Source organism: Eriocheir sinensis, unplaced genomic scaffold (assembly GCF_024679095.1).
Source record: "Eriocheir sinensis breed Jianghai 21 unplaced genomic scaffold, ASM2467909v1 Scaffold497, whole genome shotgun sequence".
Classification (NCBI taxonomy): Eukaryota; Metazoa; Arthropoda; class Malacostraca; order Decapoda; family Varunidae; genus Eriocheir; species Eriocheir sinensis.
This window is the reverse complement of record NW_026111828.1, coordinates 309,767-328,779: the sequence shown is the minus strand read 5'-3', so window position 1 is coordinate 328,779 and position 19,013 is coordinate 309,767. Positions and strand designations below refer to the sequence as shown.

Below are 19,013 nucleotides of genomic sequence, written 5' to 3'. Positions count from 1 at the left end.
CGACGAGAGGCTCTCTCAAACCTAATCATGTTCTTCTTGAGAAACGTCGCCCCGAGGAATACTAATCGAATGTTTTGAATACTATCAATGGCTTTACGAACGAATGTGGACAAATCCAAAATTGTTTTATGATCGATGACACTTGCGAACGAGAAATAATGGCATAAAACTTAAATGCAGTAAAATAAATTCAGACTGCACCACCTTTTTCTTCACCAACATTGTAAAAGGAGAATGGAATCAGCTTCCACTTTCAGTGGTCTTAGTAAAACAGATTGACTCCTTTAAAATCAAAGCTCGACTGACACTTTCCTTCAACTAGATACTACTAAATAGAAATCCAAAGTTTTGAGGTGTCTTTATTAACCCCATTTAACTGCAAAAAAAAGAAAAAATTTCGGAGATCCCCATAACGCAAAAAGTCAGCGGAAATGTAATTTTGAAACTGAGAAAAGTCATAAAAGATGTTTTATAGAAAATTTTCTGGCGCACCTGCTGTGAAATCCGTTTTCTAGGTTGCATTTGGCAGAATTCCATGATTTCCCAAATTCAACTTTTTACTGGTGTGATGTACAGAAAATTTATTGAAGAAAACTTGCTTGTTTTATCATGATGGAGTCTGAAAATATAGTTTATAATCTTTTACCCAGAAATTTACCGTTCATAGAAAGTCAAATTTGCAGTGAAAACTCGAAAATAATTTTGCAAATTTTGTAGTTTTTTTTTCATTCTGGAATGAATCTTATTGAATAAAAGTTGAAGAAAATCATCCTTATAGAACTCAAATATGGAAATCAGATTATGATTTGACTGACCGCTTGGCTGAGTTTCCTTACGGCGCAGTTGATTATCTCTTGGCTTTTCGTGGGTGCTGCGGAGTTACCAAACTTCAGCCTCCCAGCTCAACGTCCTTTTCAGCTGCCTCCTTTCTCCTTTCGCTTATCATAGGCCATGTAAGGTGGGGACGAGGAGGATGAGGATGGCGGAGATGGAAACAGTGGCGCTGATGAAGTACAGACTGATGGTGTAGCTGCCACTAAAGTCACGGAGAGCACCTGTAAAAGGAAAACTTTAAGAAACTATACCCATTCACGGTCCTTGGCACAAAAGTCTATCCTCCTTTCTATGAAGTAAATATCATTGGTTAGTCCTGCCCTTCTCCAACTCCGGGCTGTATGTGACTGGTGGGTGCTAGGAAAGGCTAATCATTGGTGGTGGTTTGTTGTTGCTGTTATCACAGTAGCAATTGTATCGTTTTAGGGGCGAAGAGTAAATGCTTTGTCAGCCTCTCTCACTCACTCACTTATTTATTTTTTACTCTCTCTCTCACACTCTCTCTCTCTCTCTCTCTCTCTCACACACACACACACACACACACACACACACACACACACACACACACGGCCCGGTAATCAGGGATAGAGCTTCTGGCTCAAAACCAGAAGGACTGGGTAGGCGGTGGCTGTACAGATAGCAAGATGGCTCCATGTTCAGGAGGACGCGAGTTCAATCCCCTGACCGGTGCCACCAAGCTGATTTTTCAGCTGCCGCCGAGTGGCTTAAAACTACCCACATGCTGTCCAGAAGACCACCCTATCAACCCGGACTCTAGATTCTAGGATTAAAGATGAGCTCCGAGGCAGTATAAGCCAATGAAAGATGGCGCCACTATAAACACTGCTCGGTGCCAGAACGGCTGGGCTGACCATCAGGACCCACCGGGAAGAAGCCTTGACCGACCATCAGGATCCACTGGGAAGAAGCTTCAAGCAATAGGCCAAGACGTAAAAATAAACAAAACAAAAATTCCCCGGCCGGGTGAAGATAAGTTATTTATCTTCTTCACGTAGCCCTGTTCACCCAGCAGTGAGTAGGTACGCGACGTCAGGCAAGGAGTTGACCTGTGCGGTGTGTTGTGTGTGAGTGGTCTCAATCCTACCCAAAGATCGGTACTACGAGCCTTGTGCCCTGTAGGGGAACGGCTGGCTGTTCTGAGAGACCCGCAACAGACCAAGAGGTGAATTACACACACACACACACACACACACACACACACACACACACACACACACACACACACACACACACACACACACACACACACACACACACACACACACACACACACACACACACACACACACACACACACACACACACACACACACACACACACACACAGACACACACTACTCTAGACCACGTATTTGTGTCTAAAGTTATTAATTACTTTAATTGAAAGAAAAATAAATTGTTTTGTTTGTTCATTGCTTATAAAAAGCCTTTTGACATGGTGGAGAGATGGGTTGTGGTACACGCTTGTTAAAAATGGGATTACTGGTAAAGTTTACACTTTGGTTGAGAATGTGTGTAATAGTAAAGTCATGTGTTGTTGTAAATCAAGGAGTATCGTGTTGTTGTTGTTTTTATCGCAAAGGGGTGAGACAAGGGGAAAACCTTTGTCCTTTATTGTTTTCCCTGTATATAAATGGCTTTGAACTTAAGTGAAAACTGCACACACTTGAATTTTAATGATGACTGGTTAGATCTTTATCTGAGAATAGTTGGGCTAATGTATGTCGATGTCACCTATTTTGGGGAAGGTGAAGAATGCACTTTAAGGCGATGGAGAATTACTCTAATCAGTGAAAAATGGAAGCACACACAAGACAAAGTAGTGGTATATATATATATATATATATATATATATATATATATATATATATATATATATATATATATATATATATATATATATATATATATATATATATATATATATATATATATATATATATATATATATATATATATATATATATATATATATATATATATATATATATATATATATATATATATATATATATATATATATATATATATATATATATATATATATATATATATATATATATATATATATATATATATATATATATATATATATATATATATATATATATATATATATATATCTAGATATATATATATATATATATATATATATATATATATATATATATATATTTCTCTATTGTCGTCTCATCTACACCAGAGAGTAGTTCAGCATGCTCTTTAAAGACAGATCCTCTTCTATCCACACCACACTACATTCACACAACACACACACCTTTTCCCAAAATTCAAAATTCAAAATGGCGTTCATCAATTATAACTCGAGTCCCCACCTGGGGAACCACAAATTCCCCAGAGAGGACTCCCTTCTGGCTGCCGACCTGAGGGGGTCTTGATAACTCCTCCAACCTTTTTTCTTCTCAATCTCTGCAACATACGCAGTCTTCGTTCTAATTTTCATTGTGTGGAGCACCATCTCATCCATTACACCTCCCTTTCTCTTTCTAACCAAAACACTGGTTTTTGAGGCTACTGACAGTAATATCTACTCTGTTCTCTCCTACTATCTCTATCCTAAATTTCAAACAAAGCTAGATGTTGCGCCTACGTGCACAACGACATTACTTGCTCTCGTGCCCACAACCTTGACTCTTCAGAATTTTCCACCTCTGGCTAAGACTTCATTGTTATTCTACTACTAAATACGTCTGTACTGTTTATCTCACCTAACTCTACTAACTATGTAAAATTCTTTGACTACTTGAACTCTAAAGTGGAGCACATTTTGACCCACTTTATCTTCGCTGAAATTCCATCTTGGGAGATTTCAATGTTCACCACTAGCTTTGGCTTTCATCTTCTTTCACTGACTAGCCTGGTAAACAAGCCTACAATTTTGCTCTCCATAATGATCTATAGCAGTTGGTTCAACACCCTACATGTTTCCCTGACCACCTTGGAGACCGGCCCAACATACTAGATCTCTTCTCACTTAACCCTTCTGCTTACTCTGTCAAACTGTTCTCTCCGTTGGGCTCCTCCAGTCACAACCTTATTTCCGTATATTCTTTCCTATCACTCCTGTACAGCCTCTGAACCCACTGAAGAGGTGTGCTTTTGGCGTTTTGCTTCAGCTCGGTGGGACTACCTATGAATGTAATTTTCCGATTTTCCGTGGAATAATTACTGCTTCTAGGACAGAGACCCGTCTGTGTGTGCCAAGCGCACTACTGAGGTGATTGTCTCTGGGATGGAGACACACATTCCACGTACTTTCTCTACTCCTCATGCTAAAAAGCCTTGGTTCAATTACGGTTATTCTTGTGCCATCAATGATAAAGAAAAACAAACAAAACGTACCAGAACCTTCGCACTCCTGCTAACCATGATCTTTACATTTCTGCCCGGAATCGTGCCAAATCTATTCTCCGACTTACTGAACACTCCTTCATAAATAAAAAAAAAATGCCAGAACCTTGCTTTTTCTCTAATTCTTCTCGGGACTTCTGTCATCTAGCCAACACATCTCCTTGAACTTCCCTTCTTAATCTTTCCCTCCTCTCCTTAGTCCTGACGGCAGCACCGCCGTCTCATCTATCTCTAAGGCTGAACTCTACTCTCAAACTTTCTCTAACAACTCCAGTCTGGACGATTCTGGGAATATTCCTTCAACTCATCCCCCTTCTTTATGCCTGTTATTAAGATTCTTAAGAATGATGTTTCTATACCCTCTCTGGCCCCAATCCTCAGAAGGCTTATGGACCTGATGGAGTGCCTCCTATTGTCCTTAATTTTTTTTTTAAAACTGTGCTTCCGTGCTGCCTGGTCAAACTCATTCGCCTCTGCCTGTCAACATCTACCTTCCTTCCTGCTGGAAGTATGCCTTCATACAGCCTGTGCTCTAAGACGGGTGACCGTTCCAATCCCTCAAACTACCGTCCTATAGCTTTGCTTTCTTGTTCATTCAAAGCTTTTGAATCAATCTCAACCGGAAGATTCAAAAGCACCTTTCCACTTCTGACCTTCTATCTGATCGCCAGTATGGGTTCCGCAAGGGCGTTTACTGGTGATCTCCTTGCCTTCCTAACTGATTCTTGGTCATCCTCTCTTAGCTGTTTCAGGTGAAACTCTTTGCTATTGCGCTGACATATCAAAAGCCTTTGATAGGGTCTGGCACAAATCTTTGCTTTCCAAACTACCTCCTACGATTTCTATCCTTCTCTGTTCCTTTATCTCCAGCTTCCTCTGACCGTTCTATTTCTGCTGTGTTAGACGGTCACTGATCTTCCCCAAACCTATTAATAGTGGTGTTCCGCAGGGTTCTGTCCTCATTCCCACTCTCTTCTGTTGTTCATTGATGATCTTCTTTCCAAAACAAACTGTCCTATCCATTCTTACGCCGATGACTCTACTCTGGATTATTCAACTTTTTTAAATAGAAGACCCACCCAACAGGAACTAAATCATTCCAGGATTGAGGCGGCAGAACCCTTAGCCTCAGACCCATTATTATTTCCGATTGGGGCAAGAAGAACTTGGTGTCCTTCAATGCCTCAAAACACAGTTTCTCCACCCATCCACTGATATCCACTGACACTATCTTCCAAACAACTATCCCTATTCTTTGACAACACTCGGCTATCACCTTCTTCAACACTAAACATCCTCGGTCTATCCTTAACTCAAAATCTCAACTGGAAACTTCATATCTCTTCTCTTACTAAATCAGCCTCCTTGAGGCTGGGCGTTCTGTACCGTCTCCGCCAGTTCTTCTCCCCAGCACAGTTGCTATCCATTTACAAGGGCCTTGTCCGCCCTCGTATGGAGTAAGCATTTCACGTGTGGGGGGGCTCCACTCACACAGCTTTCTTGGACAGATTGGAGTCTAAGGCTCTTCGTCTCATCAGCTCTCCTTCTCTTACTAATAGTCTTCTACCTCTTAAATTTCGCCGCCATGTTGCCTCTCTTTCTATCTTCTATCGATATTTTCATGGTGACTGCTCTTCCGAACTTGCTAACTGCATGCCTCCCCCCTCCAACGGCCTCGCCACACACGACTTTCTACTCAAGCTCATCCCTTTACTGTCCAAATCCCTTACGCAAGAGTTAACCAGCATGTTCACTCTTTCATCCCTCACGCTGGTAAACTCTGGAACAATCTTCCTTCATCTGTATTTCCTCCTGCCTACGACTTGAACTCTTTCAAGAGGAGGGTATCAGGACACCTCTCCTCCCAAAATTGACCTATCTTTCGGCCACTCCTCTAACTCTTTTTAGGAGCAGTGAGTATCGGGCTTTTTTTTTTTTAACATTTGTTACCTTTTTTTATGCCCTTGAACTGACTTCTGCAAAAAAAAAAAAAAAAAAAAAGAGACAAAGAAAAAGGACGAGGAGACAAAGAAAATGGTGGAAAACTTGAGAGAAGAAATAATTAAATTGACTAAGGAGCAGTTGGAAAGCCAAAAATAAATAGCACAGCTGAAGATGAAAAAATAAAAAAAAAAGGCTATGAGATTGAGATACAAATTTTGAAAATGAAAAGAGATAGGAGTGTGATGGGGACAAACGAAGACATGAAGAAGAAGATGGAAAAAAGGATAAAAAGAGGTAGCAAAGAATATAGAAACTGATCAGCAGAGTGTGGGTGTTAAGGTAGAGGAAAAGATTAAGGATGTGGTCAATGATGAATTAAAGGAGTGGAAAAGTAAAATGACAAGGAAAAAACAAGCTTTAGGGTAATTCTAGAACAACAGCAACAGGAACAGAGGCAAGATAAAGAAAATAAAGTTGTGAATGTCCTAAAATATAGAGAAGCAATGGTGAGGTACATGGCAGAAAAGAAAAAAAGTGTTATAGTGTTTGGTGTCAAGGGAAAAAAAAGCGAAGGCTCAGAGAGAGTTACGAGAGGAGTAAGATAAAAAGTGTAATGAGAAATATGAATACTGAAGAGGAGGAAAAGATAGAGGAAGAAGTAAATGAAATAACTAGATTGGGAAGATACGACGAAGGAAAAAACAGACCACTAAAGATAAAGATAAGGTCCCAATTGGCAACAGACACTATACTAAATAGGTCATGGAAACTAAGCAACTCTGAAGAATATAAACAAATGTAAGTGAGGAGAAATATGTCAGAGGATGAAAGAATGAAAGCTAAGGAAATGATAAATGAAGCGAAAAAGAGAAATGCTGAAAGATCACAAGAAGAAAAGAAGATTTTTTTTGAAGAATGAAGAACAAAAAACTGATGAATTGGTGGATAGGAGGCGAAAAGAGGGAGCAAGGATGTTGATAGAAAGAGGGAATAAAAATGGAGAAGGAAAGAAAGGTTTAAGGATTTCGTACACAAACATAGATGGTCTTGTATCAAAGAAAATTGAACAAACTGATTATTTAAGGGAGAGTGATCCATATATTATATGTATAGTTGAAACAATACTTGTAAAAGAACTGGAACTTGTGCTGGAGGGACAGAGCAAGTACAACATGTGGAGAAAAGAGAGGAAAGAAGGACAGGGAGGAGGAGGGAGGATAATGCCGAAACAAAACTGGACAGTGACTGAAGGGAGATATGGAAATGACAATGCGGAGGTGATGGCCGTGCAGGTACTGGTTAAAGGTTGAGAGAAGAATAACATAATAACAGCCTATGTCCTATCTAAAGCCAAAAGTTGGAATGAAGTAAGATATAACACTATGCTGGAAAATACAATGCGGGCACTGACAGATGAAATAAAAAATAATAAAAATATAATATTAACAGGAGACTTCAATTGCAAGGAAGTGAAATGGGAAGATTTTGTAATGGAGGGTGGTGAAAATACTTGGGGAAGTAAACTGTTGAAGCTGGTAACAGATAACCTGATGACACAGTGGGTGCAAGGAGAAACAAGGTTGAGAGGGGATGACGAATCATCAATACTTGACCTAATTTTCACAAAAAAACGTGGAGTTGGATGAAGGAGTCAGTCATGAGTGCCTCTTAGGAAAGAGCGACCATGAACTATTGGAGATGAAAACTTTGGAAGGATGTGAATATCACGAAGAGGCTTAAAAGGAAAAAAAGGAAAAACTATGCTAAGGCAGATTACGTTGGACTCAAGAACTTCTTCGGTAGGGTAGACTGGACTGATATGAAGATGAGTAATAATGTTCAAGAGAAATATGACACTTTTTATGAATATTTACAACAGAGGAATAGAGATATATGTTCCATTCTACACAGTAAAAACTAAAGGAGAGAAAGCATGGCTTGGATGGAGATGTGAGACAGCAAAAAAAATAGAAATAAGGCATGGAGGAATTAAAAGAAAAGACCAAATAAGAACAATAGTGACAAATATAAAAAAAAAAAGCAAGAAATGATTATGTGAAAAGAAGGAGAGAGGAGGAAGCCGAATTTTAAAGAAGAATAGTTTTTAAATGTAAAGAAGAACCAAGAGTGTTTTATAAATTCGTAAACGGGAAGTTAAAAAAAATGGAGTGGAAAGGCTAAAGGAAAAAAAAGAAATCTACGAAAAGGACAAAGAAATTGCAGAAATATTAAATAAAAATTTTCATAAAGTGTTAACGGAAGAAACCGACTTTGACTGGTGTCTCGAAAATAGCAATGAGGGGAAACTGAATCATGTAAAGGTTCATAAAGGAGAACTGATACAGCTAATGAAAACCTTAGATGGAAGGAAAGCTATGGAACCGGATGAAATCTCGGGATAAGTGCTAAAAGAGTGTAGAAATGAATTATTGGAGCCACTTTGACATAATAACTTGCTCTATAAATACAGGAAAGGTGCCCTTAGAATGGAAAAGAGCGAACATTGTACCAATTTATAAAAGTGGAGATAAAACTGAACCACTAAATGATAGACCAGTTTTTTTGAGAAATGTAATGTGCAAGATTTGTGAAAGTATAATAAAAAATAATGGGTCGAACATTTAGAAAAGGAAAACATGATAAATAAAGGACAGTTTGGATTTAGAAAAGGGAAATCGTGTGTCACTAACTTACTCTGTTTCTACTGAAGAACAACAGACGTGGCACAAGAGAGAGAAGGGTGGGGTGAGTGTGTATATCTCGATTTGAAAGAAGCTTCTGACAAGGTTCCGCACAAAAGGTTAATCTGGAAACTACAGCAGTGGGGAGAAATGGGAGGAAAGGTTATCGAGTGGATGAAGGATTACTTAACGGGAAGAGAAATGAGGACAGTGATTAGGGAAGAGAAATCCAATTGGAGGAGAGTAGAGTGGAGTTCCTCAAGGCTCAGTTCTGGCACCAATAATATTCATAATATATATAAACGATATGCCAAAGGGTATAAAAAGTTATATGAGCCTTTCTGCAGATGATGCAAAGTTAATAAGAAAAGTGAGGACGGAGGAAGATTGTGAGGAGCTGCAAAAAGCCCTGGACAGAGTATGTAGATGGAGCTAGTTATGGGAGCTGGAATTTAATGCAAACAAGTGCCATGTTATGTAGATTTGAAAAAGTAAAAAAAAAAGACCAAGGAAAACATACAGGATGGTAGAAGAAAACTTAAAGGTAATACATGAAGAAAAATATATAGGAGTAACGATGCAAGGCACGCTATCCCCAGCAAAGCAAACTTATTAACTTTGCAACATTCGCGGTCTTCGTTTTTATTTTCATTCTGTGGAACACCATCTCTCCTCCTCTAAACCTCACCTTCTCTTCCTCACCGAAACACAGGTTTCTGAGGCTACTGACAGCAATCTCTACTCTGTTCCCTCCTACTATCTCTATCCTAAATTTCAATCCAAAGTTGGATGTTGCGTCTACGTGCGCAACGACATCACTTGCTCTCGTGCCCACCACCTTGACTCTTCTGAATTTTCCACCATCTGGCTAAGACTTCATTAACATTCTATTACTAGATACATCTGTGCTGTTTATCTCTCAGCTAACTCTACTAACTATGTAAAATTCTTTGACTATTTGAACTCTAAAGTGGTGCACATCTTGACCCACTCTCCCTTTGCTGAAATCTCCATCTTGGGAGATTTCAATGTTTACCACCAGCTTTGGCTTTCATCCTCTTTCACTGACCATCCTGGTGAACAAGTCTACAACTCTGCTCTCCTCAACGACCTAGAGCAGTTGGTTCAGCACCCTACACGTATTCCCGACCGGCTTGGAGACAGACCCAACATACTAGACCTCTTCCTTTCCTCTAATCCTTCTACTTTGTCAAACTGTTCTCTGCGTTGGGCTCCTCCGATCACAACCTTATTTCTGTATCCTGTCCTATCGCTCCTATACATCCTCTGGACCCACCGAAAAGGCGATGCTTCTGGCACTTTACTTCAGCTCGGTGGGACGACCTGAGAATGTACTTTTCCGATTTCCCGTGAAATGATCACTGCTTCCAGGAGGGAGACCCCGTTGTGTGTGTCCAGCGCATCACAGAGGTGATTGTCTCTGGAATGGAGGCATACATTCCACGTACTTTCTCTACTTCCCATGCTAAAAAGCCTTGGTTTAATCACGCTTGTTCTCGTGCTATCAAAGATAGAGAGGCAGCTCACAAAAGGTATCAGAACCTTCGAACTCCCACTAACCATGATCTTTATATTTCCACCCGGAATCGTGCCAAATCTATTCTCCGACTTATCAAAAACTCCTTCATCCATAGAAAATGTCAACACCTTGCTTTCTCTAATTCTTCCAGAGACTTCTGGCATCTAGCCACAAATATCGCCTCCCGCCTTCGTACAGCCTGTGCATAAGAAGGGTGACCGTTCCAATCCCTCAAACTACCGCCCTATAGCTTTACTTTCCTGTCTATCTTAAGCTTTTGAATCAATCCTTAACCGGAAGATTCAGAAGTATCTTTACACTTCTAACCTTCTATCTGATCACCAGTATGGGTTCCGCAAGGGGCGTTCTACTGGTGATCTTCTTGCTCTCTTAACTGACTCTTCGTCATCCTCTCTTAGCCGTTTCGGTGAAACTTTTCAGTTGCGCTAGACATATCGAAAGCCTTCGATAGAGTCTGGCACAAGTCTTTGCGTTCTAAACTGCCCTTTTTCGGATTCTATCCCTCTCTCTGTACTTTTAACTCCAATTTCCTCTCCGGCCGTTCTATCTCTGCTGTGGTAGACGGTCACTGTTCTCCTGAACCTATCAACAGTGGCGTTCCACAAGGCTCAGTTCTATCACCCACTCTCTTCCTATTATTCATCAATGATCTTCTTTCTATAACAAACTGTCCTATCCATTCATACATTGATGACTCCACTCTGCATTATTCAACTTCTTTAAACAGAAGACCCTCTCAACAGGAATTATATGACTCCAGGCTGGAGGCTGCAGAACGCTTAACCTCAGACCTTGCTATCATTTCCGATTGGGGTAGAAGGAACGTGTCCTTCATTGCCTCAAAAACTCAATTTCTCCACCTTTCAACTCGACACAATCTTCCAAACACCTTTCCCCTATTCATCGACAACACCCAACTGTCACCTTCTTCAACATTAAATATCCTCGGTCTATCCTTAACTCAAAATCTTAACTGGAAACTTCACATCTCCTCTCTTACTAAATCAGCTTCCTCGAGGTTGGGCGTTCTGTATCGTCTCCGCCAGTTCTTCTCCCCCGCACAGTTGATATCCATATACAGGGGCCTTGTCCGCTCTCGTATGGAGTATGCATCTCACGTATGGGGGGGCTTCACTCACACAGCTCTTCTGGACAGAGTGGAGTCTCAGGCTCTTCGTCTCATCAGCGCTCCTCCTCTTAATGATAGTCTTCTTCCTCTCAAATTCCGCCGCCATTTTGCCTCCCTTTCTATCTTCTATCGATATTTTCACGCTGACTGCTCTTCCGAACTTGCTAACTGCATGCCTCCCCCCCTCATGCGGCTCCGCCGCACACGACTTTCTACTCAAGCTCATCCCATTACTGTCCAAATCCCTAACGCACGAGTTAACCAGCATCTTCACTCTTTCATCCCTCACGCTGGTAATCTCTGGAACGATCTTCCTTCAACTGTATTTCCTCCTGCCTACGACTTGAACTCATTCAAGAGGAAGGTATCAGGACACCTCTTCTCACGTAATTGACTGCTCTTTCGGCCACCTCTTCGGATTCCTTACAGGAGCAGCGAGTAGCGGGCTTTTTTTATTGTTTCCTTTTTTTGTGCCCTTGTGCTGTCTTTGCTGTAAAAAAAAAAAAAAATAGGTTGTTCGGAGAAACCTACTGGATGATGCAAAATATAAGGGTGTCACTCCATTCTATGGACAAAGAAATGATGAAGAAAATAATAACATCAATGATAAGACCAAAGTTTGAATATGCTGCAGTTGTTTGGTCGCCTCACAAAAGGAAGGATATCAGAAAGTTGGAAAGGATACAAAAAATTGAAACTAAAATGGTCCCAGAACTCTCAAATATAGCGTATGAAGACAGATTGAAGGAGATGGAATTGACGACACTGGAACAAAGAAGGGAGAGAGATCTGATCACGCTGTATAAATTGGTAAATAAGTTTGATGAGGTGAATAGAGATGATCTCTTCTTAACTGCTAGAACGCAGAAGCTAAGAGGACATAGGAAGAAACTTAATAAAGGAACCTGTTTGAGTGACTTAAAAAAAGTATAGTTTTCCACATCAAAGTGTTAACACATGGAACAGCTTTCGGGAAGAAGTGGTGGAGGCGAACAGTGTCCAACAAATGAAGGAAAGGCTGGACAAATGTAGATATCGAGACGGGACTATTAGAGCTTAGCTCGGGCCTGATAGACTACAAATAGGTAAATACAAATAGGTAAATACACACGGGGTCATAACCCCCACCCCACCCACCCGCTTCCACAGCCATAACCCACCTATCACAAAACCGGAGGTGACCGTCGACAACCTGTTCAGCAAGCCATGGAGGGCCAGGGCGCCCATGTACTGACCCACGCCCACGCAGCAGCAGCAGGAGGGGGAGATGCACATCGCTATTCCCGACGCCGAAGCCCCACAGCACTAGAGCCAGAGTGACACACGTCATATTTTTTTCCAGGCCCACCACTGCAGAGAGAGAGAGAGAGAGAGAGAGAGAGAGAGAGAGAGAGAGAGAGAGAGAGAGAGAGAGAGAGAGCAAAAGAACATAATAACGAATGAGTCTAAAAGAGGCCGGTAGGCCTGTACAAGGCAGCTCCTTTGAACCTAAGCTCCCGTGTATCTAACCCCACCTAATTTCGCTGTCCATGAATTTATCTAATCTATTTTTGAATGTGACAATTGTATTGGCACTCACCACATAACTGCTAAGCCTATTCCACTCATCCACCACTCTGTTAGTAAACCAATTTTTGCCTATGTCCCTGTTGAATCGGAATTTATCCAGTTTAGACCCATTACTTCGTGTCCTACCCGGTTCTCTTACCAACAAAACCTTATGAATATCCCCCTTATTATAGCCCTTCATCCATTTATAAATATCCATTTAGAGAGAGAGAGAGAGAGAGAGAGAGAGAGAGAGAGAGAGAGAGGTGAATGTTAACTAAAGCAATCAACACAAACAGTTAGTTTATACCCCTTAATCAGCGTGTAGGGGCGCTCGAATATTTATAAGAGCATTATGAATCTGTTTGATATGGAACTCTCGATTACTGGGGTTTGTGCAGCAACATTAACAAAGATGGTCAGTATCACATGTAGCCTGGGTAGAGGGATATCATCAGGGTCTCGAAAACATGATCCCATACATACAGCCCCAAGGAGATTAGAACCGGTGTGACAGCCCAAAAGTTACAGCACATACGCCCCTTTGCTCGCCTAGAGTTTACAGGCAGAGTGGAATGAAAATATTCCGAGCACTGAAAGTCCTAAGAATGTGTTTCGTTGACTGTTTCGTGCAGTACTGGGCCGAGACGCGATGACCCAACATTTTTTTTTTTTCGGCTCTACTACACGACACTTTAAACCAATTACATTTTTTTAATCCTGCAGTGATTGAAATATATTTCCAAAGCCACTTACACATGAAAAATGTCTAACTCCGAGGCGAGCGTGACCGCGCATGCCCAATTTGTAACCAATTTGTAAGCTTCTAATCGGTCACACTGGTAATGGAGAAGTGTATGGGCTTATGAAGCGAGAACAGAAAGTCACTCACCCACTGTAGCAGAGGATACCATGGCCGCGGAGACAATGAAGCAGCCGCGGATGTGGAACCAGGAGAAGTCAATGCATGAGGCCAAGAGGAAGCGGGCGGCTAGATTGCAGAAGTTGGCCACGGACAAGCACCACGCCGCCGTCTCTGCGTGTGCCTGTACTCCTGGATGAGGAAGGGCACCAGAGAGGAGAGGTTCATGTATCCGGCCATCACCAAGGCGCCACTAAGGGTTATAAGGGCAACGTGAGAGTTTTTTAAGAGTTTCATGTTTGTGACCACGGAGGAGACCATCTGTCTCGCCACACAGCATAGTCCATTCTTGTCTTCGCCCGTGGCTGCAATCTTATTCATACTCTTTCTGACCTCCTGGTCCTCACTGTTATTCGTGTCCCTGTCCTGATCGCTTTGTGCTTGATCTCCTTGTCCTTGGCTTCCTTGTCCGTGCTCTCTGTGGTCTTATTCACGTTACTGGGTCTCTGCAGCGGGCGGAACAAGGCACCAGCAAGGCAAAAGTTGAGTGCAAACGCCGCCACGATGAGAGTGGCGCCCTTGAAGCCGTATTGCTCCTGCAGGAAGGTTACCACTGGAGGCCCGACTATGCCGCCGATGCAAACTCCCGACGCCATGAGTGCGTTAGCCATGCCGATTCGTCGCTTGAAGTAGTGTGGCATGACTGCGTATGACACGAAAACGCAGTGTCCTTGGCCGAGAGCTGAAAGTAACAAGGGTATAATTAAAGGAACGAAGGGAAGAAATTGCATGAGTGAAAGATAGGGAAGACAAAAAACTAACATAAGTTTTAGCTGAAGGGTTTACTGTATACCTGAAAATTATATCGTGGCATACATAATAAATTGTATATCATAAACAACGATGTTTAATGTGTTCCGTGGCTGTGTGACTCGCGTGTCAGTGTGTTCAGTGGCTGCATGACTCACCTGAGAGAATGGAGTAAGAGAAGAAAAGGAAGTAGGGGGAGGGGGTGAAGGCGGAGGCTGCCATGCCGACGAAGGCAAGGACCCCGCCGCCCACAGCCACGCATCGCCACCCAAACTGCTCCGTCAGCGGCCCCGCCACCATGTTGGCGCAGGTGACAACGAAGACTCCTACGATGAATATCGCTGAGGTCACCGTAGAGGACGCGTTGAAGCTCGTGAGCAAGTCAAAAAACAAGATCCCATAGCAAGGAATGAGGAGACCCATCACAGCCTGGCGGGGGTGAGAAATGGTGAGTAGTGTGGAAGCAGAAAAAGCACACATGGGGAGAAAGCGCAACAAACGCAAAGAGATAAAAGTGCTGTGTTTAACATGGAGATGGAAAGGGGCTACCATGGGTTAGGGATTAGACAACGTTGAAAATATTAAAATGACGATTAAAAATAAGAAATGGATTTGGGCATGTCCTATCGCTCATAGAACTGACAACAGACGGACAACCAAAGTAACAGTGGCAACCTAGTAATTATTGAGGCCAAGACAGACAGTTAACGTGTAGATATATGAACTTACAGATGACGTGGTACACTAACATCAGAGGTGGAGGACGTTGGGAAAGTCGTTTGTACGGCAGTAAACTGATAATTAATTAGTGATGATGAGTTGAAACTGGCATTAATACATGACATGTACGTCTGCGAACGAGTTTATACGGACTGCCAATTATTTCAGCCTTTTCACTTCTATGGTGACCTGAAGGAGGGCTCAGAACATAGATCCGTAGTCTCAGACGCTTTTGGCTCTCGCAATAAATATTTCACAAGATCGGGATCTCCAGAGTGCTTTCACGTTCAAAGTGCAGAAGGTGCAGAAATCCTCACAACCTCTACGAAAGCCTCTTCAAATGTGAGTGTGTTAGCTCAGAAATGTTGGATCATATATGCCTTACCCCGACGACGAAGGAGCCGAACAGCACCAGCCACGCCCAGCCGCGGTCCAGCGCCTCATGTTCCAGCACCTGACTACCTTCATCCTTTGCTTTCTTCCGATCTTTGGGGGCATCCAGTCTCCTGTCCTTCTCCTTCGAACATTTTCCTTCTTCATGGATCCATTTCACGTCAGTTCCCCTTTTCTTGATGGCGGTTCCGTCGTTCATCGCCTCAGTATGTCCACCGTTCACGTCACACTGTGTTAATAAAGAATATGGAGTTTTAAATTTTACTCTCGTGTTGGACAAAGAATAGTTTTCATGTTTAACTATATTTCCTATGTGGTCAATTAACTAACAAGCTAACTATTCTAATTCTCAACTTCCTAGCCCTTTACTGACCCAATCCTGGACACAGCTTGGAATCTTTATGGATTTAAGATTCTCATTAACTAACCAAACCAATGACCATAACTAAACGATAACCACCAAATAATAACTCACTTTGAATGTTGCAGATTTGCTGGCCGCTTGCTGACTCAGTCCAGAAGCTTGCTTGAGTCCTCGAAGTCTCCAAAAGCTCCTTGTGGTCCTTGGAGAATCTAAAACCTCCTGGTAGTTCTTGCAGTCTTCAGAAAAGATAGTCTTGTCGCAACCACTTGTCGGGTCTTCGGACTGAGCGTCATCGAGATCTCCTCCGTCCGTCTGCAGCTCAAGGTGACCAAAAGCGTCCGAGTTGAGTGGCTTCTCGTCCGCTTCCCACGAGACGTTGGGAGAGAGAGACTCCTGGACAGCGAGGGACGGCATGTTGAGGACGCTGGAATTAAGGAATGAAAAGATTTAGTGGAAAGTTCTACTGTTTAAGGAGATTAGTGTATAGACAGTAAATAAATTCAACACTATACAATATTAGAAAATGTAGGCGAATAAGTAGCTATTTTTTCTTGTTAAATAAAACAAAATTATTTATAGGGGAGCTTCATCGTTCATAAGGCCTACGAGGATGAGTACTATAATCTCTCTCTCTCTCTCTCTCTCTCTCTCTCTCTCTCTCTCTCTCTCTCTCTCTCTCTCTCTCTCTCTCTCTCTCTCTCTCTCTCTCTCTCTCTCTCTCTCTCTCTCTCCCCTTGGTCAAAAAACTGTTCTCGGCCGCGTCTCACCACCCCGGCCGTGTAAAAAGACGGCATGCAACACAACCAACACCAAACCGTTGAACAACAAATAACACCGATCCCATTACTAAACCTCAAAATTGTCTAAAAGTCCTAAGTTTCAATGCGCGTAGCCTTAGAAACAAGTTTGAAGAATTGAGATATCTTGTTTCAACATAATATTTCAACATAATATTTTGACGCAATTGCTATAACCACAACCTTTATTGAGACCACATATATTGATTGAGTTCAGAATACAACATAGATGGCTGCAGACTCTTCAACAAAGATCGTGTTAACTGTAGAGGTGGTGGTGTCGCCCCTTACGTCAAAAGCTATTTGCAACCCACTGACATAACACCAGAAGACAGTAACGTTGAACATTTTGTGCGTGCGAGTAAATATAAAAAAAAAAATATTTTGAATGTATCTGTCACCTACAGGCTTCCGGGTCAGTTACTCGAAGATGTTGAAATGTACAGTGTGTTAAGGCAGTCACTTAATAACAGGGACTCAATGATATTAGGAGACTTTAATCTCCCTCATTATTGAGGGCGAGTTTCATAGAATGATCGAGTTTTGAGAAGATAATTACCTAAGTCAAATGGTTACTGAGCCAACTCGACAAAATAATATACTTGACCTTGTAATAGCGACCCAAGATAACCTGGTCAGTAATGTCACGGTAGAAGAACATCTCGGTTCTTGCGATCATGAATTAGTGCGCGTCGACATTAGAGCTCAAACAACAGTGACTGAAAATAAAGAAATGGTACCCAATTTCAAAAGGGCAAATTTCGTAGAACTGACAAAAACTAGCAGAAATACAATCTGGATCTGGGTCTGGACACACGCGCAGGGCACCTGTATAGGTGCATAACACGCATATTTGTTGTTGGCTGTTAGGGGACGGGAGCCAAGTGCAGGGGAGGAAGTGAATCATGTATTATTGTTAGTGTTGGTGTGTTGTGGTGACAAGTGAGTATGTATTTGTTTTTTGAATGCGTCTATTGTACCGCAGTCTAAGATCTGTTGAGGGAGGCTGTTCCAGTCACGTATGGTGCGTGGAAAGTATGAGTGCTTGTATGCGTCAGTGTTAGTATGATATGTTTGGTATTTATGGAAGTGTGTGTTACGAGTACGTTGACTGTTTGCCTTGTGTAGCCTACACAAGGCAAACATTGACATTGACCACAAACATACCTACACAGTAGTAGGTATGTCAGGGTCAATGTCAATGTGATTGATCTTGTACATAAGTGTAAGTCTGTGTGCTTGTCTGCGTATACTTTGTGAAGAGGGTCCATGTTTATCTGTAGTTTGCTCCGTGTTGTGATTCCAGGCGTTCGAGTGTACTTGTTTGTAATGAACCTAGCCGCCTTGGTGTTGATTTGTTCTAACCTATCAATGTTTCTGAGTGTGTAAGGATCCACACCGTGAGCAGTGTTCAGTGTTGGTCATAAGCTAAAATTATCAGATGATTGCCTGGCTAAACTTTAAAAATCAATCATCACTCAGCAGAACACATGCATTTGTCCCGTATTGCGAGGAAGCATGGTAACACTAAATATACGTCCACCTTGGTTAATAGCGAAATAAAACATTCGGTTAATTAAGAGGGAAATTTGTCTTATTGGTTAAAAGAAAGAGCAAAGCATGCCCGAAAACATTAGACTGTATCATGAAGCCAGGCGGCGAGTAAAAAGATTAGTATGTCAGGCAAGGCGTAGATATGAAGAAAACATTGCAACCAACTGTAAAAATAATCCGAAATCCTTCTTCAGTATATAAACAACAAGAAGGCCATCAGAAGTGGAATTGGACCCTAACTAACAGTGTCAGTGAATTAGTAATGAAACACTGCCAACACATACGAACTTGTTAAATAATTAATTTCATGGTATTTAATATTATCAGTCTTCCCACATTCCACCAACACCAGCGACGACAACAGTACTAAAGTACATCTCGTTCATGCATTGCCTAACTTTTGTAATAACTACCGATGAAGTC

At 41.7% G+C, this 19,013-nt stretch overlaps 1 protein-coding gene across 1 annotated transcript in view; it reads right to left on the bottom strand.

The window, feature by feature from the left end:
- Positions 1 to 14,345: 14,345 nt before the first annotated feature.
- The window catches only part of LOC126992637 (monocarboxylate transporter 12-like), a gene marked incomplete at its 3' end in the record, with an annotated part of 58,314 nt that continues 53,646 nt past the window's right edge, over positions 14,346 to 19,013 (bottom strand). Inside the window, exons 4-5 of the mRNA XM_050851438.1 lie at positions 14,921 to 15,191; positions 14,346 to 14,694 (exon numbers count right to left, since the gene is read on the bottom strand). Of these exons, the coding sequence (XP_050707395.1) occupies positions 14,346 to 14,694; positions 14,921 to 15,191 (620 nt within the window). The remainder of the gene's footprint in view (positions 14,695 to 14,920; positions 15,192 to 19,013) is intronic.